This window comes from Rhinolophus sinicus, linkage group LG16 (assembly GCF_036562045.2).
Source record: "Rhinolophus sinicus isolate RSC01 linkage group LG16, ASM3656204v1, whole genome shotgun sequence".
NCBI classification, from domain to species: Eukaryota; Metazoa; Chordata; class Mammalia; order Chiroptera; family Rhinolophidae; genus Rhinolophus; species Rhinolophus sinicus.
In genome coordinates, this window is record NC_133765.1 from 34,279,098 (window position 1) to 34,306,877 (window position 27,780).

At 53.5% G+C, this 27,780-nt stretch overlaps 1 protein-coding gene across 2 annotated transcripts; it reads left to right on the plus strand.

Moving 5' to 3' along the window:
• Positions 1–366: 366 nt before the first annotated feature.
• Positions 367–26,209, plus strand: BCL7A (BAF chromatin remodeling complex subunit BCL7A). 2 transcript variants are annotated; one of them, XM_074321494.1, is made up of 7 exons: positions 367–500; positions 945–1,040; positions 7,570–7,651; positions 10,824–10,920; positions 15,264–15,431; positions 19,781–19,965; positions 23,190–26,209. In XM_074321494.1, exons 2-7 carry the CDS (start codon positions 949–951, stop codon positions 23,259–23,261), a joined length of 696 nt encoding a protein of 231 aa, XP_074177595.1. In that variant the 5' UTR covers positions 367–500; positions 945–948; the 3' UTR covers positions 23,262–26,209. The 2 variants fall into 2 exon arrangements, with proteins under 2 accessions (XP_074177595.1, XP_074177596.1); XM_074321495.1 differs by having other exon boundaries at positions 19,781–19,902.
• The last annotated feature ends 1,571 nt before the right edge of the window (positions 26,210–27,780 follow it).

Sequence of the window (27,780 nt, forward strand, 5' to 3'; positions counted from 1 at the left end):
CTGCTCTGAGACTGGGACTTAAGTCGGGAGGGCCTTACATTTAAATCGTGGTTCTCCGACAAACCCAGCGCGGGCCCTTTATTTATGGTGAGGGCCACGATCTCCAGGGGCAAGCAGAGCCCGGGTTAAAATGCTGATCATTCTTGAACTTTCCCTGCCGAATGCTACTTAGTAAGCAAGGTCGCGAGTGGCACCTTTCCTCCGACCCCCGTTTTCCAAAGGATTCGGGAAAGGGAAGCGACGTCCTAGCTCGGGTGTCTACACGGGGCAGAGGGCCAGCCGAGATCCGTGTTTCTCAACTGTCTCCAAGAGCACTCGCGTCCCGAACCGTCGCCTTCAACTCCGCGAAGTCAAGAGCCCCGCAGGAAACTTGCATTACCGCACCGGCTGCCGCAAACCCGGGGCGGCGGACCGGCCGCCGGGCTGGCTCCCAAGGAACGCGCTCCCTCCGCGGCCGGCCCTTCCTCCCCGGGGGACCCCGCGGCACCTGCGGCCTTCGGGTGAGTGTCCGTGCGCTCGCCCGCCGGCTGTCCCCTCCGCGTGCCGGGTCCGGGTCTCCGGGCGCCCCTGGTCGCGTCCCCGGGGTGGGTGGCAGGCTCGCGGCGCAGCCAGGCGGCGCCCGGAGGCCGCACTGCTGGCGGCTGCGGCGGCGCTGCTCCCCCTGCTCCGAGCAGCTGCCGCCCGGCGCTTGCGCACTGGGCCCGGGCGCGCGGCGGCCCCGGCTTTGTGTGTGTGTGTGTGTGTGTGTGTGTGTGTATGTGTGTGTGTGCGTGTGTGTGTGTGAGTGTGTGTGTGTATGTGTGTGTGTGTGCGTGTGTGTGTGTGTGAGCGTCTGTGTGTGTGAGTCTGTGTGTGTGAGTGAGCGGCGGGCGGGCGCGAGTGTGGCCGCCGCGGAGCGCGAGCAGGACCCGGCGGCGCGCTCGCAGCCTCTCTCTCCCCGCCAGAACCATGTCGGGCAGGTCGGTTCGAGCCGAGACCAGGAGCCGGGCCAAAGATGATATCAAGAGGGTCATGGCGGCTATTGAGAAAGTGCGCAAATGGTAAGCGGAGGCGCAGCTCGCCCCCTCGGTGCCGCGGCCGCCCGACCCCAGACCACATACAAAAAGCCGGCGGGCGCAGCGTCCCGGCCGCCCGCGGGCCCGGGAGTTGGAGAGGGCGGGCGGCGCGCGAGCCGGGTCACCTGCGCGAGGCGGGGGCCGCGGCCGCTGCCCAGGTGCGCTCGCGCCTGTCGCCCACCTGGCGCGGCGGCGGTGGCAGCCTGGAGGCGGGGGCGCCCCGAGCCGGGCGGCTGAGCGGCGGGCAGTCCCTGCCGCGGCGCTCGGCTCCCGGGAAGGGGGGTTCGGGGCCGGCCCCAGAAGCCATTTCGTTTTGTGCAAGTCACATGAAAGCGGCTTCCCGCGCGCCGGGGCCGCGATGCCGGCGGCGGAGGGGAGAGCGCGAGCTCCATTGTGCAGCGCGGAGCGGGCCGCCGCGGTCTCCGTCTCCTCCCCGCGCGCCCCGGGCGGCGCAGCGCCGGCCCCCGCGCCCTTGCCCGCGCCGGGCCTCCCTCCCTCGCTCCCTCCCCAGCCGGCTCGCTCGCTCGCTCCCCGCCTCCCAGGCCCGGCGCCCTCGAGTCTGCGGAGTTTGCAGAGCGCGAGCCGTTTAAATTTAGCGCTTTGGGCTGCCTGGAGCGAGGGCTGTTGGCGGGGAAGCAAGATGGGGGCGAGCGCGAGGAGGGGCGCCGCGGGGCCCAGGGCGCCGGGCACCCCCTGCGCCCGCTCCACCCGGCACCCGGGCGCGGGACTCGGGCGAGCCAAGGTTTTTGCTCAGAAACTGGTCCTGGGCCGCGCGTCTGCCTTTCCCAAACCAGCAGCTCGTGTTTGTTTTGCGGAGGGAGCCGTTGTTTTTGTTCTCTGCACGGGGGGGAAAGGGAGACTCCGGGTTGGCCGCGCGTGTTTCTCGAGCTCGAGCTAGTGTCCGGCGTGGCCTTATTGTAATTAATAGGACTGAATGTTTGCTCGGCCCCGGCGGGGTCTGACTCAGAATCGCCCGAGAGCCAGGCCCGAGACGCAGCACATCGCCAGGTTGGGGCAGACTTGTTGAAAACTCCCAGCTCCCTGATTTCAACTTTATTATTTTTTTCCCCCACGGCTTCACCAGGGTCAGGGAGGGAGAGGAGCAGCCGCGACGTTCTGGAGTGTCAGTGCCGGCGGGCTCGTCCTGACCCTTTATTTAAAGCCTGAAAACTGGGCAGGCCCCCCGTGGAGGACTATGTTTATGTTTAGGGGTGTCATTTCTTGAGTAACGCCTTGGTCTCTAAAAACCACAGGGGGCCAGGATCCAGTCTAGCCGTGTCACAAGTTAGTTGTCCTTTCTGAGTCAAACCCAACAAAAAAGGCAAGAGGAAAATCAATAAAGTCCACGTGCTCCCAGGCCTCCTATGGAAAGGGCTGTCTGCAGATGGCCGGATGCCCGGCCGAGGGCTGGGTTTGGCTCCAATGGGACAAAGAATTTTCAGAACCGTGAGAAGGGGAGACTTTCCAAAGTTGAAATCCAAGTCTTCCGTGCTGTGGGAGCTCCGCTAGTGCTCAGGGCACCCCGATTGGGACTGGACCCATTTAAAAATGGCAGAAACAGCTGCAGGCCAAAACACACACCGGAAAACAAGTCCACAGCCCCCTCTCCTGTGGGATTTCCAGAGGGAAGGCTGGAGTTGTCCCCTATCTTAGCGCCTTTGTAAAGAGAAAAACTGGTGTCTGGGCCTAAGTCCCTTTTATCACAGGCCTGGAGGTGAGAAAGAGGCTGGGGACAAGCTGCCTTTTTCTGTTCCAGGAGGCGTGGTGGGGCCTTCTGCCCCAGGTTCCCAGCCAGGCAGAGGCTTCCTACACCCTGACAGCTGCTCCTGTAGGGCCTGCCTGCCAGCTGCTCTGCAGGGAGGGCAGATGGAACTATGGGGTTTTCCACCCTGTGGGCCCCAGAGCAGCCGGCCTGGAGGCTTTGGATGCTGCTGAGCCCACTGCAGGCCCAGCCTGTGTTTAGGGGAGGGGAGGAGAGCTTATGTCCCTCCCTGCTTGTGTTTTGGGGAACAACCTGTCAAGTCCTCTAAAGACCTCAGGCTTGGGATCTCAAGGCTGGACTGGGCTTCCAGGTAACTTCCTGGCCGTGACCTTGGGCAAACCATGGTACTTCTCCAACCATGGCAGCAAAGGGGTTCTGTGGGGCTTCCTTCCCCACTCCCCCACTAGAATAAGATTGGGTCTCTAACAGCCCTCACCCCTGTACACTGGAGCAGTCATTAAATGTCTTCATTATAAGGTGGGCTCTGTAGAAACTTGTATTTTGCTGATGTTTTTTTCTTTTTTTCCTGCCTCTTCTAGGCAAAAAAAAACAACAACCCAAAAACTGCCTTATATCGGGTTTCTCCGGCCTCCAGAAGCCAAATCTCACCTTCACTGTGCGTTTAGAAGGGGTCTTCCAGTCAGTCCTCCAGACGTTGGGTTGTTTATTAACTGCGTGGCCACCAACCGTGCAGTTCACCGTTGGCTGGGATGTTGGGTTGCCAGATTTAGCAAATAAAATGACAGGACACCTAGTTAAATTTGAATTTTAGGTAAACAACAAAATAATTTTTAAAATAGGCTTTTTTTTTTTTTTTAATATAAGTATGTCCCATGCAATATTTGGGACATGCTTATACCGAAAAAAAATTACTCATTGTTTATCTGAAATTCAAATTTATTTCAGCATCCTATATTGTACCCAGAGGAGAAAGAAGGTGTCTGGCATGTCATTCAGCCTGGAAGCCTAGGGTGGTATTTCTCGCCAGCCCCAGTGACCCCCTGACAAACCTCTGCCAGCCCTACCCTTCCCCTGCCCCTGGAAAGAGCCAGCAGCCCGCGGTAGCCACTGTGTCCACAGCTGCTGGCCGCTCCTCTTCTCCTTTCTGTCTGATGTCCCAGCAGGGCAAGCTGGTGAGTGTGAGGCAGCCAGAAGATGGCTGAAGGAAGGACAAAATGGTGGGCCCCTTTTTAGGAAACCGGCCAGGGTTAGGCGGGCCAGTGTGAGTGGAGAACAGCAGGGTGGGAGACGCATTAGGTGGGAGGCAATGGCTTGAGCTGAGAAATAGGACTGGGCTGGGGGCCCCGGGCCTTTGGTCTGAAAGATCCCTCAGTGAGACTTTCCAAGGACTTCCCACCTGTCCCTGGCGGTGGGGGAGGTTTGTGCCTAGGGTCCCCCCTCAGTACCTTTGGGGGTACCCTCCTGCCAGGCACCGGGCAGCTCATGTGGGCCTGGGCCTAGTTAGGATAAGGCCAGCCATTGACCAGGCCTCGGAGGTGTCAAGGACTAGCCCTGGGAAGTGAATACAAAGGAAGGGATGTAGAGCTCTCTTTGAGGGAGCCAGGTGACCCCAGGATGGTCTTGGCCTTGGACCTGGCCTTGGGAGAACGTTGGAAATTGGCCTTGGCCTGGAGAACCTGCGCTGGGTGCTTGTAGTTGACATAGGAGCCTTGCTCAGGAGGAGCATTCGGAGCTCTGTCCCCACAGCGGGGACCTCACGTCCTCCTTTCGTCCTGGAGTCCAGGCCTGATGGGAAGAGAGCGATGCCGAAGCCTGGCTGGTTACCAGGGGCCACGAAGCAGGAGGGCTCAGGGCACGCCCAGGGGCAGCTTCCTGGCGAGGTTGGGGTGGGGCCTGGTGGTCGTGAATCCGGGCCCAGTGCCTACAGGTGGGGAGAGCTGGAGGATCTGAGGGAACCGCAGAGCCCCATCTGGCGAGTGCCGTTGCTCCTCTCGGGGGGGCCTGTGGGCCCCTCGTGGTCAGGTCATGTTTTTGAAAGTAGCCAGGAATCTGGATTTTTATACTGTCTGACTTTTTTTAAGTTTGGAAATTGATTCAAAATTTTAAAAGCACCATGCAGGCCAGACAAAAACACGTCTGTGGGCCACTTGTTTGCCAGACGCAAGGTAATAGCTACCGCTTACTACCCTTGTGGGGGGTGGGGGCTATGTGCTCTGGGTGATGGGTTTGGGGGCGGCTCTGGGAACTCAGCTGTTCCTCTAAGCCCATGTGGTGTTTCCCAGGGCGCTGCCAAGCCGCCAGCTTGATGAGACGCTCTGAGCTCACGCGACACGTCTGTGAAATCCCTTCTCATCTTCCCTGGTGCTTGCTCAGCGACTTAACACCTGAGCTCCAGGGCCCTGGCTCTTCCTGGGTGGCTGCTGACCGAATGGCAGGCCTGAGGTGGGCTCCTTGACACTCTGGCCCCTGTCTGATAGCCCCTCAGTGTCCGCAGCTAGGAATGCAGCTGAAGCACGGTGAGCGGGGGACGTGGGCCAAGGGTCTCCAGCCAGGACGAAGGGATGACCTGGTTGTATTGAGCTCATAACCTGCAGGCCCCCTAACCTCTCTGGGAAGCACCTGCGACTGCAAACATTCATCCTGACTCGTGTGTGGCCGCAAACCCAGATCTGGTACTTTCTGCCCTGAAAGGTGTCTTGTGTATTTGCAAGTCAATTGCTTTTTTTTTTGTTTACACAATCAAACTGTGGATTTCCTGGTATACTGGGGCCCAGGGCGAGGAAGCCAGTCAAGGGCTTCTGAGTAGTAAGTGCCTTTGGTCACTTCTGCAGGATTCAAGCAGTTTGCACATTTGTCCAGCTTCTGTTCACAGCACGCTCTGTGGAACGGATGCTTAGTTTTCACAAGAGACAGAATAGCAGAAGGTGGGTGCTGGGCTCAGAGCCTGTGTCTAGTCCTGGTTCTGCCATTGACTAGCTGTGTGACCCTGAACTAGTGGTATAACCTCTCTGGGCCTCCAATCCCCCATCTATAAAGTGGGGTGATAGTAGTCTCCCTTACATAGGCCTAGTGGCAATCTCTGGGAGCGAGGGCGTGTAAATTAAGCACTTGGCACGAAGCCTGGCACACAATGGCTATTATGATTGTCGCTTTGTCACTGAGACTGTTTCTTGGACTGCCTCTGTCCCTTCCTGGCACGTTCTGATTATTCAGAATGGAGGTAGGGAAAGACTGGGATTGTGGCTTGTCCATTCTGCCTCCAGCACGAAGGAGGTGGGTGGGTGGTGACTTCGATACCTGCCTTTACTTCTTTCTTTCTGGGCTAAAAGAGGCAGGGATGAGGCGGGAGAGGCTGCTGCAAACAGCAGTGCAGCAAGGAGGATTTGATGCCTTCACCTCCCCGTGCCTCAGTTTCTTCATCCGTCAAATGGGGAGGGTAACAATTCCTGCCACACAAGGTTATGGGAAGATTAGAGCAAGTGTGGACAATGCTTAGCACATAGAACACACTAGAAATGGTCATAATAATATATTATCATATATAAAAATAAAAGCGAGGTCCTATCTTCCTCTAGCAGGGAACATGTGGGACCCGAGCAGGCACAGTTTGGGAATAGAGGTGTCTGTGGTTTTGGTTAGGTGGTTTGGAGTGTGCTCGGGTGCTCAGAACCCCGTGTAGTGAAGGGGTGCCAGGTGGCTGTAATACCACCTGGGCCTCCCCATCCACAGAGGAGAGGACCCAAGGCTGAGATCGGGGCGGGGAGACTGGAGGAAGTGCCAGACAGCTCACGAAGAGAGGCACTCATGTCACGTGTAGTTCTGGGTTCTGGTGGAACCTTGTCGCTAAAATTGCTGAGGGCTCCTGGCAGCTACACCACCTGTACCAGGCGTGCGTCTGGCCTTGACCTCCCACTTCTCCCAGGATGGCAGAGCCTGCTGCTAGGAGCGTGGACCCAAGAGCCTGCACTGCCCGGGGTTCAAATCCCAGCTCCCCCTACAGTGAGTTCTCCCCGAGCCCACGTGCCCTCAGTCCCAGTGTTTGGGGCAGGAAGTGACATGACCTGGCTTGTAGGATACAGGGGGTCAAGGATAGAAGTTCTGGAGCTGTGACAATAATCTAGAGAAGGACAGTGGCTTGGAGCATAGCGGTGTGGAGGAGAGGGCGGTCATTTTTATCCTGAATGAAAACCAGTCACCTCTTTGCCTTCTCATGGCTTGTGACTTTCTCCTCATCCATAAACCTGCCTCTGGCAGCCAAGGGCCCTGGATGCTGTCCTCCAGGAATTTAGGACAGGCTGGGGGTGGGGGCAGCCGTGCAGACATGGGCTTCTCTGCTGCCCAGAGGGGCTGGGGTGGCCCCACTTGGGAGCGATGTGGGACAAAAGCTAGAGGACTCTGGGGCCGGGTTCCCCTCATCCAGATGAGTCACCCCAATGGCAGCCCTTCTCCCCCCAGTCTTACCGAGCACTTCCTTCCAGGCACTGGGGGGACCTTAACACACGTGGTGTCATGTACTCCTCACAGCATCTCAGAGAGCTGGACGACTCTGTGGTCTAACAGAGGGGGACACTGAGGCTCAGACAGATGAAGTGACTTGCCCAGGGGCCCCAGCTGATGAGCATCTCAGCTGGGATTAGAACCTCGTCTATGGGACCTGGAGCTCGTCCTCTTAACTCCAAGCAGTCACTGCATCACAGCTGCCCCAAGGGAGTAGGGCTGGTGCCCCCACAGGCGTGAGCAGGGCCCTGCCCCCAAAGCCCCTGGTAACAGGCTCTTCCTCTTCCTCCGCAGGGAGAAGAAGTGGGTGACCGTGGGTGACACATCCCTGCGAATCTACAAGTGGGTCCCTGTGACAGAGCCAAAGGTTGACGATGTGAGTATTAGGGGCCTTCCCCCTGGGGTGGGGCTGTCCATCCATGTCCCTCCCACCAGGAGGACAGGGGCTTTTGACTGCCACCATGGTGGGACGCTGGGCCCAAGGCTACCTGGGAAGCAGAGGCACCCAGCTTAGGGATGGACAGGCTGCTGGACCTGTGTCCTCTTCCCCACTCACGGTCCAGCCCCAGAGTTTGGTCCTCAGAGAGGTGGGAAGTGTCCCCTGCAGGTCATCTCTTCTGGGCTGAGAGCTCCACATTTTGCCAGTGGGGACACACCTTAGTGCAGAGGTGTCCCCTCCCCTGGGCCCTGGGCACCATGGTTTGGGGGACGCGTGTAGTGGTGCCCACAGATAGGCAGATCCTCTCCCGTCCTGAACACCTGACTATCTGCCTGGCATTACCTCATTTATTTCTCATACTGAGTGTGTGGAGTTGATCTCTAGCCTCTCTGTACACGTGAGGACGCAGGCTCAGAGGTAAAGCCATTTCCCCAGAGTCACACAGCAAGTGTCAGGTCTGTCTGACTCTAAAGCACATGTTCTCTCCACTGTTGGAGAACCTTCTGGTGGTTGGAGCTGCTGGTGACAGGTGACCCCAGAGTGAGAGAGTTTGGTGCAGGAAGCATGGACCACTGTGAGGAGCTCCCAGAGAGATTGTGACTGTGGCCACCGGAGGGCGCCCCAGGGGCTGTGCTCGAGTTTAAGGAGGGATTGATGGCAGCTCCCCATGGCAGTTTTTCAGCTTCCTGGCTCCCAGGTCAGTTACTCCCAAAGGCTCCAGGTCAGCTACTCTCATTTCCAGGCAGAATCCAGAATGGTCCCCCTCCAGGCCTTTGCATGGGCTGTTCCCCCCACCTGGAGTGCCTTTCCTAAGCGTACACAGTTCTCTCCTCCAGGACAACGGCTCACACTGAGCCGCAAGGCCCCATTTGCTCCTGGGGGTGACATGGTTGTGATTGGTAGGTTTCGGGGGTGGGGGGAGCTAAGTAAAGTGGGCTAAGCCTCCCTCCGTCGTCTTTGGTTACCTGTCTTGGGTTCCAGGCAAGGCTGAGGCTGCATTCTTGACCCTGTGGTTACATGCTTGCCCCTGCCTGGGTCGGTGCTGGGTTGAGAATGTGGCTGTTTGTAGTCCCTTCTGGTTCTGGCCTGGGCTCATGGAGCCACCAGGGCTGCCCTCTCCGGACGCCCTGAGACCTGGACCCTCACGGTACTGGGTGTCGGCTGTTCCCCGGGGAGAGCAGAGTATGGCCAGGCTCCTCGAAGGCAGCGCCTGGCTCTGGCCCCGTCTGTGCCTTGCACATCATTAGGTGGTGTAGAAACGCTGTTGCATTTCAGAAGACGTGGTCCCTGCTCTCAAGGAATGTATAATCTCATTGGGAGAAGACAATTATAGAATAGCATGAACAGACATCGGGGAAGTGCCAAATGGATCCTGATCAAGGAGAAAACCTAATATATGTATGGGCTGTCGGCAAGTTCAGGCAGCCCCAGGCTGGGCCGAGGGCACTAGATTTGGAGTGGGACAGACCACCCCTGATGAACTTGTGATGTTGGACAGGTGACCCCCATCTCCATGGGCCTTAGTTCCCTTTTTCGTGCCATGAAGCAGTAGAATCCAGATCCTGGGGTTTCTGCAACAAAGCAGAGGTGAGATATGTCACACGGGGAGAACATAGCCCAGCGCAGCTATAGAGGTGGTGCTCAAGAAATGCTGGTTTGCTGTGATTTCTGAGGTGGGATGTAGAAGACGCCATTTCCCCACCCCCGCTCCCTCTAGGGTGATGGGTCTCCCAACTGGCTGAGCATCTGATCCCCTGGGACTCTTGAAGAAATGGCAGGTTCCTGGGCCCCGCCCAAGACAGCTGAATCCAAATCCCGGATGGTTTTGTCCAGGAATCTGCATTGTGGGGGATAGCTAGCTTTTTTTAAAAAAAAAAAAAAAAAAAACACCACCCAATTATGACACGGTTACACCTGTTGTTTTTTTTCTTTAGAACTCTGGAAAATTTTATTGTTTTACATAGATAAAACGTGTTACGAAATTCAAACATTACTTTAAAAACTTCCTTTAAACAGAGACAATTCACCTGCCATAAAATTCACTCTTTTAAAGTGTACAAGTCAGTGTTAGTATATTCACAGAGTTGTGTAACCATCACCGCTGTAATTCCAGAACTGTCTCATCACTCCGAAAAGAAAACTTAGCTGTTCCTCCCTGCAACCCAAGATCCTGGAAACCACCAATCTACATTCCGCTTTTCTAGGTTTACGTATTCTTCAAATGTTAGCTTTTTTTTTTTTTTTTTTTTTTTCTGTATACCATTTTATAAATCTGCTTCCCATCCCTGCGCACGCCGTCCCCCCCTCACCCGACCCCATCCAGCTCCTTTCCTTGGAGGCACCCAGTGTTTTTTCTTCCACAGAGAGCAGGTGCCTGCAAACATGTAAATACACGTTTGTCCTTTCTGTTACCATTAATTCCATTCCATTCTGCACCTTTATACATCTTGGAGAAATTGAAACGTGTTTAATGTTGACATTTTTGTAGATCATTCCCCATTATTAAAGGAAGGGCTGCCTTATTCTCCGTAATTGTTACATCACATTACATCGAATGAATGAACCATCATTTATTTAATGAGTCTCTTACCAGTGGACGCAGGTTGTTTCTAACATGACTCTATTCCAGTTGTAAAAAATAGAACCACGTGCAAAACTTCTCCCTCCCTCTTCCCTTGGTCTTCCCCTGTGGTGCTGGAGACAGGCAGCCCTGGGGCTTAACCAGCGTGGGAATGTGTGACTCCGTTCTTCCATGGCTCACCTGGCATCACTGTACCAGCTCTGGGCCCGTGACCATGGCCTTTTCCCCAGATGCTCTCCCTGAAGGAGGAGGAGACTCCCGCCAACCAGGGTGTTTGCAGGCCTGCAGGTGCCGGCCCTACAAACGCCGTGGGTTTATCTGCAGCCCCAGAGGCCTCCCTCCGCTGAGCTCTTTGATGAGACCCCTAGTGGGATGTGTTCAGATGAAGCCCAAGGAGAGCCCTCCAGGGATTTGGGGGGTTCCAAGACGAGTCCGTGGAATAAAATATTCCTACCACCCCCCAGGGTCCCGCTCCTGTGTGCGCACATGTGATTGGTAACTCGGGTTCTGCTCCATTTTCTCCTCCAGAAAAACAAGAACAAGAAAAAGGGCAAAGATGAGAAGTGTGGCTCGGAGGTGACCACGCCGGAGAACAGCTCGTCCCCGGGGATGATGGATATGCATGGTGAGCTCCCCCGCCCCGCGTGCTCGGCCCTCCTGCCAGGCCCCTGGGCCGAGCAGAGCGCTCAGTTGTGTTTTGTTTCAGCAGCAGGTTTGCCCACATTCCAGGTGAGGGGTAGGAGGGCTGGGCAGGAGCAGGAGGCCTCTGTGCCAAGGAGAAGGCTCCATGGAGGAGAAGGAACTGCCTTTCTCAGCCCGACAAGCCAAGAAACATAAAATGAGACCTTCTTCTCACCCAGGGACAAAAATCTCACAGACGTTCTGTCAGCCCTGGGTGCCCAGTAGGTTTTTGGGGCACACATTTCTCTCTCTCCCTCCTAGGCCTGACATACCATATAAATGACTCTATGTTCCATTTTCAAATGTTGCTTTGGCCGCTGGGAAGCTCCAACCTGGATTTCTGACGTCACCTTAATCACTCTGGGACTCTGGTTCCACAGCGCCAGCCTCACCGCCTTTGCTGTCTTATTTCAAAAGTTGTAACCAGTGTCCCACCGATCAAATCCAGGCTGAGGGCGTGCTTCAGCCAATCTGCAGTTGTCTTGATGTTACTGGTGTTTATTTTTCTTTTTTACCTTTTTATCTGAGAGGAAGGCCCAGACCCTAAGCGTATGGCTGCATGCAGTGTTGACAGATGACGCACACCCAGGCCACACTAGCCCAGGTGTCCCCTACTGGTCGTTCCCACTCCTCCGAGGAAAACCACCACCTGACTTCTGACCTTGGAGACTCACATGTGAAGTCTCTAAAACATTGACTTTCTGATACATGTAAATCAGGAAATCTGCTTTTCTGCCATCCTTGGAGAAATCCGAACCTGAAAGCCCAGGCACGTGTTCCCTCTCGGGGCCGCAACCTGCCCCGGCAGGAGCACTGTCCCTTAGGGAGGGCGCGGCCTCTCCAAGCCCCTCTGGCTCACCTCCTTCTGTCACCTGCCTGGCCTGCTGGTATAAGAGCTGGCAGCACTGGCCTCTTTCCATCTCTTGATCCCAAGTTCAGTGTCTTCGTACTTTTGACCACTCCAAGCCTTTGGCACAAGGTGGTATTAAGATAAATGAGTAAGTACATCCAAAAGGAATTGTGGTTTGATTGAGTTCTAACCCTCCAGACCCAGGGCTGTCTTGTACTAGGGAGATTGACGCGCCTGGAGAATAGTCACAGGTTCTGCGGACAGAGTCTTGCTTGTTGCTGAAAGAAACACATAAGGGAAGGGAGGGGAGGAGAAAGCAGCGTGTGGAGAAAGCTCCCGCTGGCCGAACAATCATAGCTGGGATGTGTTTCCTTTTCGGAAGCAGGGCATTTGGGCTGGGACGTAATACCTGTCTCCTTGGCACCGGCTAGTGCCCCCGCTCTCTAGGGGTCAAGAAGACTCCAGGCCTGGCTCCTGGTTTTGATTGAAGCATAGAATTACAGGTGGAGCCTTTTAGGTCAGAGCTCCATAGACCTGGGTTCAAGCCTGACTCTCCTTGGATCTCCCCGCAGCTGCATCATCCCAGACTAGTTACTTAACTTGTAGCCTTTGGGTTTGTCTGTTTTAATCTGTCAAATGGGGGTGGTAACGCCTACTTTATAAGGTCATTGTGAGTATTTTTTACCCCCTCCTTCTCCCCCCTCAAGCCGTTGTTTTCAGTCTAGCTGTGTAGGACGCAGCTCCCTGGCCCACGCTGGTATTATGAGCCTTGCGCTCCCCCCGGCTGAGGCTGTCGGTCGCCGGTTGTCGGTCGGCCACTCACAGCAGCTCCTGGCAGCTCTCGCGGGCTGCTGGCCACTCATGGTGGCACACCGTAGCCCGCAGCAGTACTCAGCTGTCCATGGCAGCTCACGGCAGCTTATGCCAACCTCTGGCTGCTCACAGCAGCCCAGCTCCAGGGAGAGCTGTTGTTCACAGTCTTAGCTATAGAGGGTGCAGCTCACTGGCCCACGTGAGAATCGAACCGGCGACCTCAGCGTTAGGAGCACGGAGCTCCAACCACCCAAGCCACCTGGCTGGGGCCCATTGTATTAAATAAGTATTAAATAAGATAATTTTTTAAAGCCTTAGCATGTTGGTAGCTACCATTTAAGAAGCCATCACAATGTGCCAAGCGTTTTGCTAAGCCTGCTTCATGCATTACCTAAAAACAAGCCCCATTGTTCAGATGAGGAAAGTAAGGCTCAGAGAATGCTGTAACTTGCCTAGAGTCAGAAATGCCCGTGCTGGCATGCAAGGTCCTTTGGAGGCAGAATCTAAGTTTGTGGCCACTAGAAAAATCTAGACTAGCATTCCAGAAAAAATCTAGAATGCTGAACACACCAGGAGCCATGCTCACCTTCTCAGTGTCATTTGCATTTTAGTACCTGTGCAGCCGAGACCAAGTCCAACCACAGAGCATGTCAGTGAAAGTTCAGGGCAAGATGTGGGGGCCCGGCTGGATTTGCCTGGCAGGCTCCGGGTGGGAGAATGGGGTATGAGGCGGTGAAGTGAGGGCCTTGCATCCAGCTCTGTAGTCTCCAGGATCCAGCTGAGGTTAGCCCCCGTATCAGGGTCACGCTGTCACTGGGCCACCAGGCTCGGCTCGGGCAGCTAACTTGCTAAACATTAGTGCTTATTGTCACTCATTAACATAACCTCACGCTGGGACGCATGGATCCAGCCTCTCTGCCTTCTGTGCTTCCTACACACATGCATGCGTATCCTGCCATAGAACGGAGGGTTAGATTTTCTCAAAAGGTAAATCAGGAGAGTATACATTTTTTTCTTTTTTTAAGTCCCAGAATTCACTCCTAACCAACCCCCAGAGTACGCTTAAGATGCAGTTTACCCAGCAGGGGCTGCGTGACTGCCTGGCGCTTCCTCGGCAGGTTGAGGTAGAAGAAAGACTGGGGGTTCGGAGCTGGGAAGACCAGCCTGAGCAAGGGACTCTGCCACTCTGAGCCTCAGTTTCCCTCTCTGTAAAGTGAGGGTGGTAACCTACCTGGTAGGTTGTTGAGAGCATTACACAAGGTGACTAAATGCTCTTCCCTTCCCTTCCCCTCTTCTTCCCTCCGCTCCCCTCCCCACAAAAATGTCCTTGGTCTCAGGTGTACAGCATGGCCCAGAAAAGCAGCCAGTTTTAGTGTTATTTTATAGTATTATAAAGTTTATAGTAGTATTTTTGAAATTTGCTACTTGAGTATCCATAGTTTAAGATGACTGTCTGTGCCCAAGAATGGGGGTCCAAGGTAAGGGGGTATGTGCCCTGGGACCCCAGTTCTGCCTCCAGCTTAACCACTAATGCAATTGCCCAATTAACTTTATTTCCTTTTTTCTTTTCATTATGAAAAATTTCATAAGAGAGACCAGTAGAATGAATACTATGGTGAACCACCCCATATACCTACCACCTAGATTTCCAGTAACATCATGCCGTATTTGCCTCATCTATTTATTAACTGTGTTGTTTTTAAATTGAATTACAATTTACATATAAAAAATGCACAGCTCTTGAGTATAAAGCTCAGGAAATTCTGACAATTGTGTGGAGCCTGTGCTAGAGAATTTTAAAATAAATTTTCCTGCATCACAATAGTTAAGTCTGTGTCTAAACACTTACGCATACGTCACTAATAAATGACATTTCTACATACCCACTGTACCATGGTCACTCCCAGCAAAATTAACAATTCTTCAATATCTTTTAAACTCCAGGCTATGTTCAAATTCACCGATTGTCCCAAAACATCTCTTACAGCTGCCGTGTTCAAAATAGGATCCAAATCATTTTCTCACATCATGTTAGTTCTCTTCATTTTCTTTCATCTACAGTAATCTTCCCTTTTTTAAAATTTTTTTAATGGCCTTGACTTGAAGAACCTGGGTCAGTTGTCCTGTGGAATATCCCACTTTGTGCTGTGAACTTGTTCTTCCCTCCCTTTTATTTTGTGTCAAGTGGAAGTTTGATCTGGAGGCTTGATGAGATCAGACGAAACCTCTTGGCAGCGCTGCCTCGGGACGTGATTCGGCCTTGGTATCACTTCAGAGCCAAGTACACAAGATGTCTGGTTTCCTCACCCAGAAGGAGACCTCAAATGTCCCCCAAAAAGTCAGACTGTGCCAGGCCCCTGTGTGTGGCTGGCTGCCTCCAAACACAGACTTGTCCTCAGGGGCCCCTGTGGGGGCAGGTCAGGCCCAACTCCCAGAACCTTTTGCCGCGCAGGTCATAGGTTGTGAGGGCCGGCGCTGGATGTCCAGAGGTTCGGGAGGAGGAAGTATCTCCTTTCCTGGGAGACTGTCCTGCTGCAGGCACGGAGGTGTGGACAGGCTGAGACTTCAACCTGGTTTTTCTCAGCAGCTGCCCGATTTCACCTGTCGTCGTGTTCCCCACACAGATGATAACAGCAACCAGAGCTCCATAGCAGACGCCTCCCCCATCAAACAGGAGAACAGCAGCAACTCAAGCCCTGCTCCGGAGCCCAACTCGTCCGTGCCCGGCGATGGCGCCGACACCAAGGCTGACGAGGCCCAGGCCGAGGGAAAGGAGCTCCCTGGGGCTGAAGGTATGTGCCCTTGGAGCACTGGGTTCAGAGGGGCTTCTCTCCATCCAGCCTTCAGTCGGGCAGGCAGTTGACAGGTCTCTAAGGAGGCCCTGCCATGTGCCGGCCCCAGGAAGGTGAGGGCAGAAGAAAGGTAACACCTGGAGTTCATATTCTTGGTGGGGGGTGCGGTGCAATTTACAAATCACACGATTTAGTATTTGGAAAATAAATGTTGTGAATTATAAAGTAAGAAAACGGAATGAGGAGTCTTGCCACATTATAGGGTCAGGGAAAGCCTCATTGTGCAAATGAGGCTCAAATGCGGCGAGGGAGCAAGCCACGTGGATAACGGAGAAGCGCATTGTGGGCAGAGAGCCCATGCGAGGGCCTGAGGTGGGAACATGCTCAGTGTGGCTCGGGGCTCAGACAGTGAGATGAGGCTGGAGAGGAGGCGGGCCTCCAGTGTGGGGGGCTCGTAAGGCCACGTAGCAGACCCCGGCTTCTGTGCTGAGTGAGCTGAGAGCCACTGGGAGTTTGCGTGTTGTGACCTGAAGGCTCACTTGGGTTGCTGTGATTGAGAACAAATCATGGGGGGCCAGGGTGGAGGCAGGAGGACAGTGAGGGGCTAGTGCAGTCGTTCCGGTGGGAGAGCATGGTGGCTGCACCATAGTGGGAGTGGAAGGTGCCGTGAGAAGTGGTCTGATTGTGGAGGACGTGTGTGTACACATGTATATGCTCATTTATTTTGAGGTCTCTGGACTGCCACTAAATGAAAATTTTCAAATATATATGGTCCCTGACTTACAATGGTTTGACTTAATGATTTTTCAACTTAAGGATGGTAAGAAAGCCATATATACGCATTCAATACAAACCGTATTCTGAATTTTGATCTTTTCCCACGCTAGTGATACGTGGTCTGCTTCTCTCGTGATGCTGGACAGTGAGCCGCAGCTCCCAGCCTGCCGTGCAGTCACAGGCCAGGGGGCTGTGGACACAGGAAGCACTGGTCACATTTAGGCTGACTCTTCCCAGCCGTGTGGCCTTGAGCGGCAGCATCACCTCCTACGCACCTTCCTGTTTCCTTGTTTATGAAATGAGATAAAGAAAAGTTGCCTCTTGTCAGGTCACTGAAAGGGGTAAGTGAGGCAGGAAAGTCAGTGACATGCTCGGCTGAGCCTGGCGCGTAGGAAGGGCCTGGTGAGCTGTGTGTGTGGCGGGGGGTAGGGGGGTGACCCAGGGTGCTGGGGGCAGGGGCCCTGCAGGACCAGGTGTGGGCCACGTCCTGCTTTCTTTCCGGCAGTGGCCTTGTTTCTCCCATGTTTGGTGTCTGTGTCTCCTTTGTCCTAAAGGGCCAGTTCAAGCTCAGCTGCAGGAATCATATCTCGGTTTAATGCTTCCTTCCATAACTACCACATTTTGGTAACCACCAGCCCCATGCACCACCACCCCACAAGCTTCACAGCTCTTGGTGGGGACCACACCAGGGTCCTCTTCCGGCCATTGCAGGTCACTAGGCCTGCACAGTTGCCCAGCATTGCTCAGGCAGGACCACCACAGCGGGCCAGGCCCACCTGCCCACTGCCAGGGGCCACCTGAACTCCTGTGGAAAGGACACAGAGGCAGACCCCTCCCACACAGCCTTCCCAGGTGGGCGCACGCTGCCTGCCTGCCTGTGGGACAGGGTGAATTGGTCACCAGCTGTTGACCTTGCTTTGAACTTGTTTACTGCTGAGTGAGTTCAGGGAATGACATAATGTTCAAACTCCCTGGACTAAATTTAGGCCCCAGGAAAATAATTTCCCCTGGGTGAGTTCCAGTACCGTTCTGCTAAGAGAATCAGGCCACTGCACGGAGCCCTTGAACACTCTGTGAGCTCCAGGGCCACTGAGCATCAGGCAGGGCAAGCGGGCAGTGTGGTTCTTCAGGTGACCAGCCACCTTCGTGATTTCTCCGCCTGCGTCTGGGGCCCCACCTCCCACGCCACTCTGCAGAACGCATTGTGTAGGGCAGGAAGGGAACTGTGGTCAGAGAGAAGGAGGACAATCACGATCGAAAATGTTTGTTAAAGCAAACACATTATGAAATAGACGGTAACATTAATGCGGATTTTTTAAAATTGAGATAAAATTCACATAACATAAATGTAACCAGGTTAAAGTACACAAGCCAGTGGCATTTAGGGCAGACAATCCACAATGTTGTGTAATCACCACCTCTGTCTAGTTCCAGAACATTTCCATCACCCCAGTGGAAATCCTGTCCCCATTAGCAATCGCTCCCCTCCCATCCCCCAGCCCCTGGCACCTACCACTCTGCTTTCTGTCTCTATGGATTTGCCCTTTCTGGACATTTCCTATAAATGGAATCACGTACTGTGTGGCCTTTTGTGTCTACCTGATTTCACTCACCATCATGTCTTCGAGGTTCATCCACACTGTAATATGTCAATGCTTCATTCCTTTTTATGGCTGCATAACATTCCATCGTGTGCACAGATGACGTTCTGTTTATCCTTGCATCTGTTCATTTACATTTGGGCTGTTTCCATCTTTTGGCCATTGTAAGCAGTGCTGCTCTGAACATTTGTGTGCCAGTATTGGAGGGCCTACTTTCAGTTCTTTTAGGTCTATACCTTGGAGTGGAGTTGGTAGGTCGTGAGGTAATTCCGTGTTTAACTTTCTGAAGAATTGCCATTAACATGGGTTTTAAATGTAAAACTGAAAATATCAAAGAAATGTCAGGTTTATGGGGAGTTTGGTTCTGTGCCCTAGGTAATCCCTCCTTTACTCCCACTTGGGGTTATTTTGCTGCTTGGGTCCTTTTCCTGTCATTCCATTTAATCCTCACAGGGACTCATCAGGGTGACTGTTGTCAACCTTGATTTTTACGGGGATGGGGGGATCTGAGACTGAGAGCCCGGGTCCCACAGAAAACAAGTGACTGAGGCAGCATTTGAACCCAGGTCTGTCTGTAAACCCCATGTCCTCCCAGATACCAGCTTGTAGGTGGCGCCCAGCCCTAGTGAGGATGGAACCCTGACTCTCCCCTTGGCAGCAGGATACCCCAGCTCAGACCCTGGCAGAATGTCAGGTCTCCGGGCACTGCCCACAAGAGATCAGTGGCTGCTGGTTTGGGGAGTGAGAGAATGTTAAGAGCAGCTCACCTGGGCCGGATGGGCTGTGAGGCCAGCCCCTTGGGAGGAGGGTCGTGCAGCCCTTGCCTGCCCTGCTTCCCAGCCCTCTGATCCCCTCCCGACTCAGGCTCTGGAGTGCTGCTGACTTTTCCCCAGTTCTCCATATTGCTTCCTTGCTTTAAAATTTAAGCCTGCATTTTTTCCCCCTTTGTCACTCTTCTGCCTCTGTAATCCCAGAAAGTAAGGCATTCTTGAGTATTTTAGTGCACTTTTAGAAAATCAGGGTGACATACGTTGTTGGGGCCCCGGGTGGGGTGTCACTGCTTGTTCCATGGGTGCTCTGGTTCTGTGCCCTAAAAAAGCTGCAGGTACGACCACAGGTGCCTCTTCTTCCAAAGCCACACCACCTCCTACAACCTGCTATGCCCTGCACATTCCTGCTGCTAAAGGAATGTGGGGGCCGGGCTGGGGGGGAGCAGGGAGCTGAAACAGGATTCACTAAATAAGTGATTGTTTGATAGAATGCCGTGCAGCCATTTTGTATGCTCCTGTATTTAGAGAATTTTAAAAGACATGAACAAGCCTTCCAAAATACTGTGCGATCCCTATTTGGGGAGAGAGGAGAATTATGTGCGTGTAAGGGGAAAACATCTGGAGAGATGGGACTAAATCCTCTACAATGTTAGTGGGATGGTAGCTGTGGGTGGCGTGAGATAATTGGCGATTTTAACTTACTTGTTTCTGTAGTTTTTGTTTCTTGCAATGACCCGTCATTGTTCTGATGGTCAGAAAAATACCCATATTATTAAGAGAAATGTTTACAAGGGGGCAGTTACCTCTGCGGTTCCCCAGTGGAGGAGAATGCAGGCTTTGTGATGAAGAGGGAGGAGTCCGCAGCCATGATGGTTGGAACGTGCTTTGTCCACCAGAGGGCGCCGGGTGCACGCGGCACAGAGCCTGTGGCATCCTTTTGGATGCCCTCTAGGGGCAGTTGGCAGATAATGGGGTGTGCAGGAAAGAGTTGGAGGCCACAGGGCCAGCACATGGCCTGGCTGCTTAAAATGACATCATTAAAAAATAAGCAAGAGGTTTCCCAAGCCCCCCAGCTCATTGCAGCTCTGACAGACCGCCTGGCCACAAAACTACCCAGTTCCAGGTATTTTTAGTAATTGGTCCATCTGGCCGTGCATCTCACGTGTCTGAAAACAGCTTCTGTCGTCTTCTTCTCCCTCAGATGCCTCTGACGAGCAGAATTCACAGTCATCACTGGAAAACTCGATGAACAGTTCAGAGAAGGTCGAGCGGCAGCCATCTGGAGACACGGGTCTAGCTGCAGAGATGTCCTCAATCTCTCAGGTACCTCGATCGAGGTCTCAGAGGGGCAGCCAGATCAGCCAGGAGCCCGTTGGGGTGTCGGGGGTACGTTGAAGGTGTTTTGTAATTTTGTTTTGTTGTTTTCTCATTAGATGGTTAGAACTTTTGTGTATTCATTGAGTAAGATTCGTGAGCAGCCTTCTGTGTCCCGTCCTGGGCGCTGGGGCACGATGCAGGACAGGACACCGGGCCCGGCCCTTGGGATGGGTGGAGGAAGACGAAGGGTCTTTTTTTCCTAGCCTCAGCTTTGTAACTTTGTTTATTTGCATCCATAAAAGCGTTGCCTGCTCTCAGTGACCCAAAGTCAACTTCCTTTAGAGCTGGGAAGATAAGTCTTCAGAATCCTCAAGGCTGGATGAAATAGTCTTTGGATATATTTTGCAACTGACCGTGCTCCCCCCGCTCGGACCCCTTTCTGGGTCATCACCATTTGTCAGAATCTGGTCTGAATCAAACAGTGCAGAAGCAGGTAGCCCAGTGGATAGGAGCAGATGTCCCGGGTTCAAATCACAGGTCTGTCACTTGGCATGCACTGAGCTGCAGTGTCTCCAGCAGCCAAAATGGGATGTCAGGGCTGTCTTGGGGCCAGGGTATGGGAAGATGAGAGAAGGTGGGTAACATGCTTACAGCAGAGCTGGACACAGGAGATCCTCGGTGTTGCCACGGGCACTGTGAAGACTCATTGTCAACCCTCTGTGCTCATCCGAGAGGAGTGGAGTCTCAGAGTTATCAAAATGTCAACTAAAAAATCTGTTTCCTCTTTGCTGAGTAGTTTCCGGTACCTCGGGAGATGTTGACAGTAAGTAGCAGCCGAAAGAAAGGAGAGGGCAGTATGCAGCCAAACTTGGTCTGCACGTTATGGAGCCTTGAACCAGGCCTTCCCCAGGGGACGCGCCTCTCAGACTTTCGCATCTCTATACCTTTGCATCTGCACCTTCCTTTCATTCTATGGAACACTCTCCAAATGCCCAGAGCCACAGAGGGAGGGTTGATGGAAGATGTGTTTGCAGTGGCAGGAAGTTTGTCGAAAGGGACCTGGCTAAGTGAATCTGGGGTTGTGTATAAAACAGTCTACTATGCAGCCGTTAGAAGGAGTACGGTTGACTTAGGTAAGATAAAGAATGAAGAAATATTCTCGCAATGTGAAATGAGAAAAGCAAGTCACAGAGCCTCAAGCATAGCATGAGCCCATTTGATTAAAAATAAAAATCAAAGCCTCATGTATAGTTTGTAAAACCAAGGTGTGAGCTGGGGTCTCATGGCCTCTTGAACTCAGTGGAGGAAAGCTCAACTTGAAACTTAGATCCACACCCCTGGGGGCATCTAGTGCTTCCCCCCTGACATCTGGAAAAGTCTAGGGGTCTTCCATTCTAACTCCACTCCCATTCCAGGGGGCGCAGACCTGAAATTGGGCCCCTCCACTGCTTTCACACACACAGAGACGCCCACACTCACTTGCAGAGCTGCTAGGTCTGTGAGCAAGATGGAGGGTGCATTGCAGTAAAACGAACAACTTGGCATTGAAGCCCGGCCATTCCTGCTTGTCTGTCGGCCAAGCCCACGTGTCTCTTCGCTCTTTCATTTCACCTCCCCCACCCTCTACCTCCTGCTCTTTCCAGGTTCCATTCCTAAACTCACACATTTCACCCCCCACACACACACACACTCCCATCCAAGTGGTCTGCAGAACCCTGGGACCTTCTGAGCAAGACCCACCTTCCTCAGAAGGGACCATGCAGCCCACTGGCTCCTGTTACATCTGGATTGAACTTTGATCGCTTTCATAGTAAGAAAAGGAGAGAGAAAAGACAGCGGCCTCTTCTCGTCTCCGTGCCATACCTGCTCTCAGGGTCGGCTACAAGAAGCTCATACACATCCTACATCAAGGCCCCAGGGTCTCTACTTAACATTAATCAGGCACCCCCTGTGTACCAGGGACTATGCCAGATAGAGACCCAGGGGGAACCAGCAGACACAGCGGATTACAGAGCCACAGTATGTGCCGTGGGAGAACCGGCACAGGCTGATGCAAACAAGCCTGACAGGAGTGGGGCGTTCTTCCAGGATAGTGGAGGCGGAGAGGCGTGGGCTGGGGGCGGGACTTTGAAGGACAGGAATTAGGGCTGGGAAGGCATGCTTTCTAGGCAGAGGGAACCACAGGTGTACAGGCCTGGAGACAGGCGCGAGCCTGAGGACAGTGGGGAGGCCAGGGCGGCTGGAGCCTAGCTGGCGAGACAAGGCACAAAGGGACAACAGGCTAGGTCCCTGGGCCTTCCCAGCCTGGTAAGGAGTTGGGATTTTGTTGTGAAGTCAGTGGGAAAGTCTCGGTGGGTTTTAGATTCTATGTATGATTTCTATTTGGAGGAGATCGCCTAGGCTATGTTGGAGGCTGTGTAGGGAGGTGGCAGAGCAAGCTGCTGTGTCATCCGGGCCAGAGGTGGTGGCAGCTGAGGGGCAGACGGGGCGCTGGGCGGAGGGAGAGCAGGGTGGGCTGGGGGCTTTGGAGATGGAGCTGAAGGACTTGCTGTTAGGCTCGGCGTGGGGATGTGGAGACAGAGGGAGGCCTCCCGCGCACCGCACGCCTTTATCCCAGGCAGATGGGGGCACCCCTGATGGACTTGGGAGCCCCGGCTGGGACGTGTGAAGTCTAGAGTGGGGCTTGGGTGACAGGTCAGGATGGCGATGCCAGAGATGGTTGAGTGGGACAGTCCAGGCAGAGGTGGTGAGCGAGTGTTTGACCTTTCTTTGAGTCAAGGGACTTCTTGGGAATTTGGTGACCACTACGCACCCTCTCCCCAGAATAACGTACGTGTGCACGTTCAACGACTGCCAAGCGTTCGCCCCAGGCCAGCCACCAGTGCTGGGCCCTGGAGGAGCAGTTGTCAGCGTGGCCAGGTTGGTCTAGGGCTTTGAACTTAGAGAGGTAAACTTGAACCTTGTGTGTAAATAATGACCCTGGCAGTTAATTACAGATTGGAGGATGGATAATAGGGTACCCCCTCCAGGCTGTGCAGGGTGAAGGGGGGGGGTGCTTCGAGGCACAGAGGGAAGACCCGGAGGGAAGCCAGTGTGACAGGGACAGGCGGGGCCCAGGTGACGCGGGGTTTGGGGGAGATAGGAGGAGTTTGGGTTTGAAGTTCTCCAGGGGTCCATGAACCTCCTAAAGTCCACGCTCAGCTGGCCGTGGGGTCCTGCCCTCAGTCCCATCCTGGGCTCCCCTTCAACCTCACAGCTTGTTGACCTGTGACCTTTTCTCCCTCTTTCCCCAGGACTTGGAAGGAGGGCCGCCCTCTAAAAAGATGAAACTGGAGGCTTCGCAACAAAACTCCGAAGAGATGTAGACACTGGGTCCCGTCTCCGGACCACATTTCACGGGAGGTCCATCAGCAGACTTAACTCTACAACAGCTTCCCCCGAGCAAGCCCTCGGGTTAGAACTGCTAACTTTCCAAGTTTACCAAGTGCAAATCCAAGAAAACCTAGAATGGCATGACTTCTCAGACACTGAAGAACTTTCTGCTGTGAAGCAAAACACTCGAATCTTGAAGTGACTGTCCTTGTGGAGGCGGGTCGACAGCTCAGGAGTGTCTGCACACTGTCTCTGCAGCCAAGTTCACATTTGCGTTGCTGCTGTATTGTCCCCCCCCCCCCACTTCTCTATTTAACGATATAAGCTATTTGAGGGTGGTACCCATCAGGAATTTGCTTTTTGTCGGGGCTTTTCACTGTTCCACCGATTCCTCCTGCTTTCTTTTTTTGTGCCTTGTGCCCTGAGGTGACCTCTGGCATGTTTTCCCGGTTGTTTTGCATCTCCCTTTGCAAAGTGCCCTCTTGGCTTTATTGAGGCGGCCATTGCCATTGCTCCAGCCCTCGCATCTCGCTCCTCCCTGCCCTGGGACTTCGATGGGAACAGAGCACGCAGGGAGGAAAAGAGCCAGAGGCTGCAGAAGAGCAAAACCTCCTCAGATGCCTGATTTTTAGGTGTGGGGTGCTTGGGCACTCCTGGGCCTTTGCTGGGGGGTGGGGGGCACAGCACCAGCGTCTAGGGTCCGAGGAGTCTCAGACGTTGGCACTGTCCCCAAGCGCTGGCCACTCAATATGCTCTTACTTCTTCGGGGCGTCTGAGCCTGGTGTTTCTGAGCAGCCCAGACGGACATGCAGAGCCCTTAGATTGTTCTGGCACTTCCATCCTCTGCCCCCACCGAATGGCTTTCTCCCATTCCCCCCAAGATGAAATGGCTTCTGCGGCTGACTGCACGATTGTCTCCTTAAGACGATAAAAGGGCTGAGGAAGCTGGGAGCAGAGGCAGGAATAGCTGGTGCTGAACTTTCGTAGGACTGGATGTCGCTTGGATTTCAAATCCACAGTAACCTGCTTCCCTCTGCCTCCCCAGGTCCCCCGGCCCCACCCCGGGGGACACAGGATTGCAGTTTGGGAAATTCGCTGGCTTCTGCAGAATGTTCCTGACTTGCTGAGCCAACTGTTGGATCTCGTCTCATTGCCAGGATGCACCACCGTGGGTCCCCACCAGGGAGCGGATCTTTGATGGTTGGGCCTTGAAGGCCAGAAAGGAGGCACCAAGGAGTTGGAAAGCTCTGCACTCCTCCAGGAAGGGGTGATTGAATCCCGCCTCCAACCCCGCCTGCCTGGGGCAACTTCCTCTCACCAAAATGGAGATGCCCCCTTGGACCAACTGCCTAATTGTTTGGTTCTGAGGCCTGGTTGCTCTTAGTTCCTAAATGGACTCCTCAGACCTTAACCCTTTTCCTGAGCTTTCTTTACTGCACTGGAGTTCCAACTCCCTTTGAGTTGTGTGTGGTGGGGTGGGGAGGGTTGTGGGTTTTGTTGGTTGTTTTTGGGGATTTGTTTTGTTTTGTTTGTTTTTGCTAATTGGTGCATATTCAGGTACCACCTTTGACATGTGGATCTCTCTCCTGACCACCATAGGAAGTGTCTGCCAGGTTCAATTTTCTAAGAGTTTCTGAGGGTGAGGCTCTTAATTTTTTTTTTTTTTTTAAGGGAGCCAATCTAGTTCCTGTACTTCAAGAAGAAATCAAAATGTTCCTGAATTTCAAATACCTCATGCAAAAATGTGTCCTGAAATAAGGGAAAACAAACAAACAAACTTTGGAAATCTTAATGTTGAAGTTAACGATGCCGAAAAGTTTCTGTCTTAAAAAAAAAAAAGAAAAGAAAAAACCCTATCAGTTTTGCCCTCACTCAGGCAGGCAGGCGGTTCCGCGGAGAACTGCGCTCTGCGTTACCTCTTAGCAAATCTCAAGGCGGCTTTACCTCCAGCTCCTATAGAGTTAACGTTTTCCTTTGCAGCAAAACTCCGTTTTGACAAAAGATGAATTTGGATGTTTGTTTCCTGCTCTTTCGAGGAAATGAGAGGTGGCAACCAAGATAACTGAAGGAGAATCTCTCTCTCTCTCTCTCTCTGTCGACACACACACACACACACACACACACACACACACACACACACACACACGGAAACAGCAGTTGGCCAGGGTCCCCTGCGCCCCTTCTGTTTGCAGTGGCCTCTGGACAGGCAAGGGGAGTCGACACGGTTGATGAAGACACCATCCACCGCACCGAGGCTGTCATTAGTTTTTCTCTGAAGTGCCTGAAGGTAGGAATGGGCCGGTGGTTGGGACCGACTGGGCCCCCCACACTGCCCCCCGCCCCGCCACGGCCACGCCAGGCAGAGCTGGCCAGGAAGGCCTTCCACGCCGAACAATGAGACTGCAAAAATCCAGACGTGCTTCCTTCCCCACAGCCCGCTCCTTGGAGCTGCTGTCCCCACCCACCCTGCGCCCCTCATGCTCTCCCCCCACAGAATCTAAGACCTTCCAGCCGACCAAGCCAGGGCGGGGGTCCTAAGCGAATGCCTTCCGCGGACACTAGGCCCCATGGCCTAAAGGGCTCCCAGGGCAAACTAATTCCCCGAAAAAACTTGAAGTTGGGGAAGCTGCGGCTACACATTCCACAAAGTGCTGGCACTTAACACCCATAACCCGGAAGGCAGTTGACCGACTCATAGGGTGGTGACCTCCCATTACAAACGATGTCACGGTTTGGAATGCTCATTACCGCCAAGGACCTGGGTAGAGGTATAAAGACCTTTTTTCACGTTATCTAAATTTTTTTTCCTCTTACGATTTTTTTTTTGGTGTGTTGTACAGCAGTATAATTTTTCACTTATTTATTCCATCAGTAGATATGGTTTGTACAATGTACAATGGTTCCATTTCAGAAAATAAAAATAAAAAATTTCAAATCATGAGCACCCTGTGATTTTGTAGTGTTATAATAAAGAGTAAAATCTGATCGATGGTGAGAATGCCCCTCACCGGCTCCTCTGACCTGCATGGCTGTGTGGCCCTGACTTTGTGCAGGTCACCATATGGCCCTTGTCTGCAGGGATTGGCACCTCCCACCATCTTGCTAGCTGCCATCATTCAGCCCCAGTGGGTGCTGTGGGTGGGTGTTGGCCACCGTGGGTGGGTGAGGCAACAGCAGGAGTTTCTCTTGCCTGAGTCATGTAGACAATCAGAGCCCCAGTTTGAAAGCCACATCTGGCCCCCCAACCTGGGTCCTGACCGAGGACACCAGTTTGCCATGACCCTGACTTTGGGAGGTTGTGGTCCATGGCAGGGACTCTGAGAGGTCAGCCCACGTCACAGGTGGATTGCAGCTTTGTTCTGACCTGTCTTAACTCACCATCTGGTGACTTGTGATCAAGCCAGGACCAGAACCTTCCCAGGGGCCTTTCCCCTCCCAGCCACTCACGCACTTCTCTCTCTCTCAGCTCAGACACAGTTGACTTTTTTCTCTGTCCAGTCTCATTTCCTCTTCTTCCACCTGAAACCCGTGGCTGGGGCAGCAGAGAGTGGGGAAGGGGTGGGAATATTGTTTTAGTGAGGTCTGTGCCAAGTCTCACTGTTGACCGACCTGGAGGCAAATGTTCTCTCCTTGTTTTTCTGCCTCTCCTCCCCACCCTGTTCCTTTTTAACTGTTCCAGTGTTTTTACCAGGACCGGCTGCTCAGTGAAATAAACTCCTGATATGGAAATTTCAGCTTGACAGAACATAGATCATAGGGGCCTTGTTTGCTTGAAAAAAAAAAAGCTTTAGCTGGCACTCATTTGCTGCCCCCTTTTCTGTCTTCGCTGTGTGTCTGTTCTCTGGATCTCAGTCCTGGATGAATGAAGTTCCCTTCCTTCCAGACGCGTCTCTATGGTCCTCCTCTCCTCTCTCTGCCATTCATTGTCTCCACTCCTCCTGGGTCTGTGTTTCTCAGTCATTCTGTTTCACATTCTCTGTCTCTCTTGACTTCTCTGTTTCTCTCAGCTCCCTGTCTATCTCTGTGGAGCTGACTTCCTCTCATCTCCACCGAGAAGCAGCTGTGCACACGGCTTTACTGCCATTTGTGGAGGACCATCTGTGTGCTGGGCCCTGGGCAGCAATACTCAAACTTGACCCTTTCCTTCTGGGCAGAGAAGTGAGCCAGTGCTGTAGGGTGGCTGACACAGTTTGGAATTAGGGGAGTGGTGCATTTTGATAGCAGGGTCAGGGAGGCTTCTAGGATAGTGGAGGAAGCCCAGAGATGGAGCTAAGAAGCTTGTTTTTCTTTGTGGACGAGAAAGAGTGGCTGTAGGTTTCTGAGTGAGGGCTCTGCTGGACTGGGGATGGAGTTGCCAGTGAGTGGCATGGATTGGAAAAGGCCAGACTAGAGGTGGGGCAGGACAGCTAGGGACCTGTGACAGTAGGCCAAGCAGGAGGCTGGGAGGTGACTGGAGGGCCTGTTTGTCCCCAGGTGTTGTGAGGCAATGGGTACTGCAGGTAGGTACCCCAG

Bases quoted from the DNA above. Each gene is read 5' to 3' on its own strand.
- BCL7A (XM_074321494.1), top strand. From the start codon at position 949: ATGTCGGGCAGGTCGGTTCGAGCCGAGACCAGGAGCCGGGCCAAAGAT. The intron at 7,652-10,823 runs GTGAGTATTAGG...TTTCTCCTCCAG, and splicing joins CAGAGCCAAAGGTTGACGAT to AAAAACAAGAACAAGAAAAA. The intron at 19,966-23,189 runs GTACGTTGAAGG...CTCTTTCCCCAG, and splicing joins AGCCCGTTGGGGTGTCGGGG to GACTTGGAAGGAGGGCCGCC.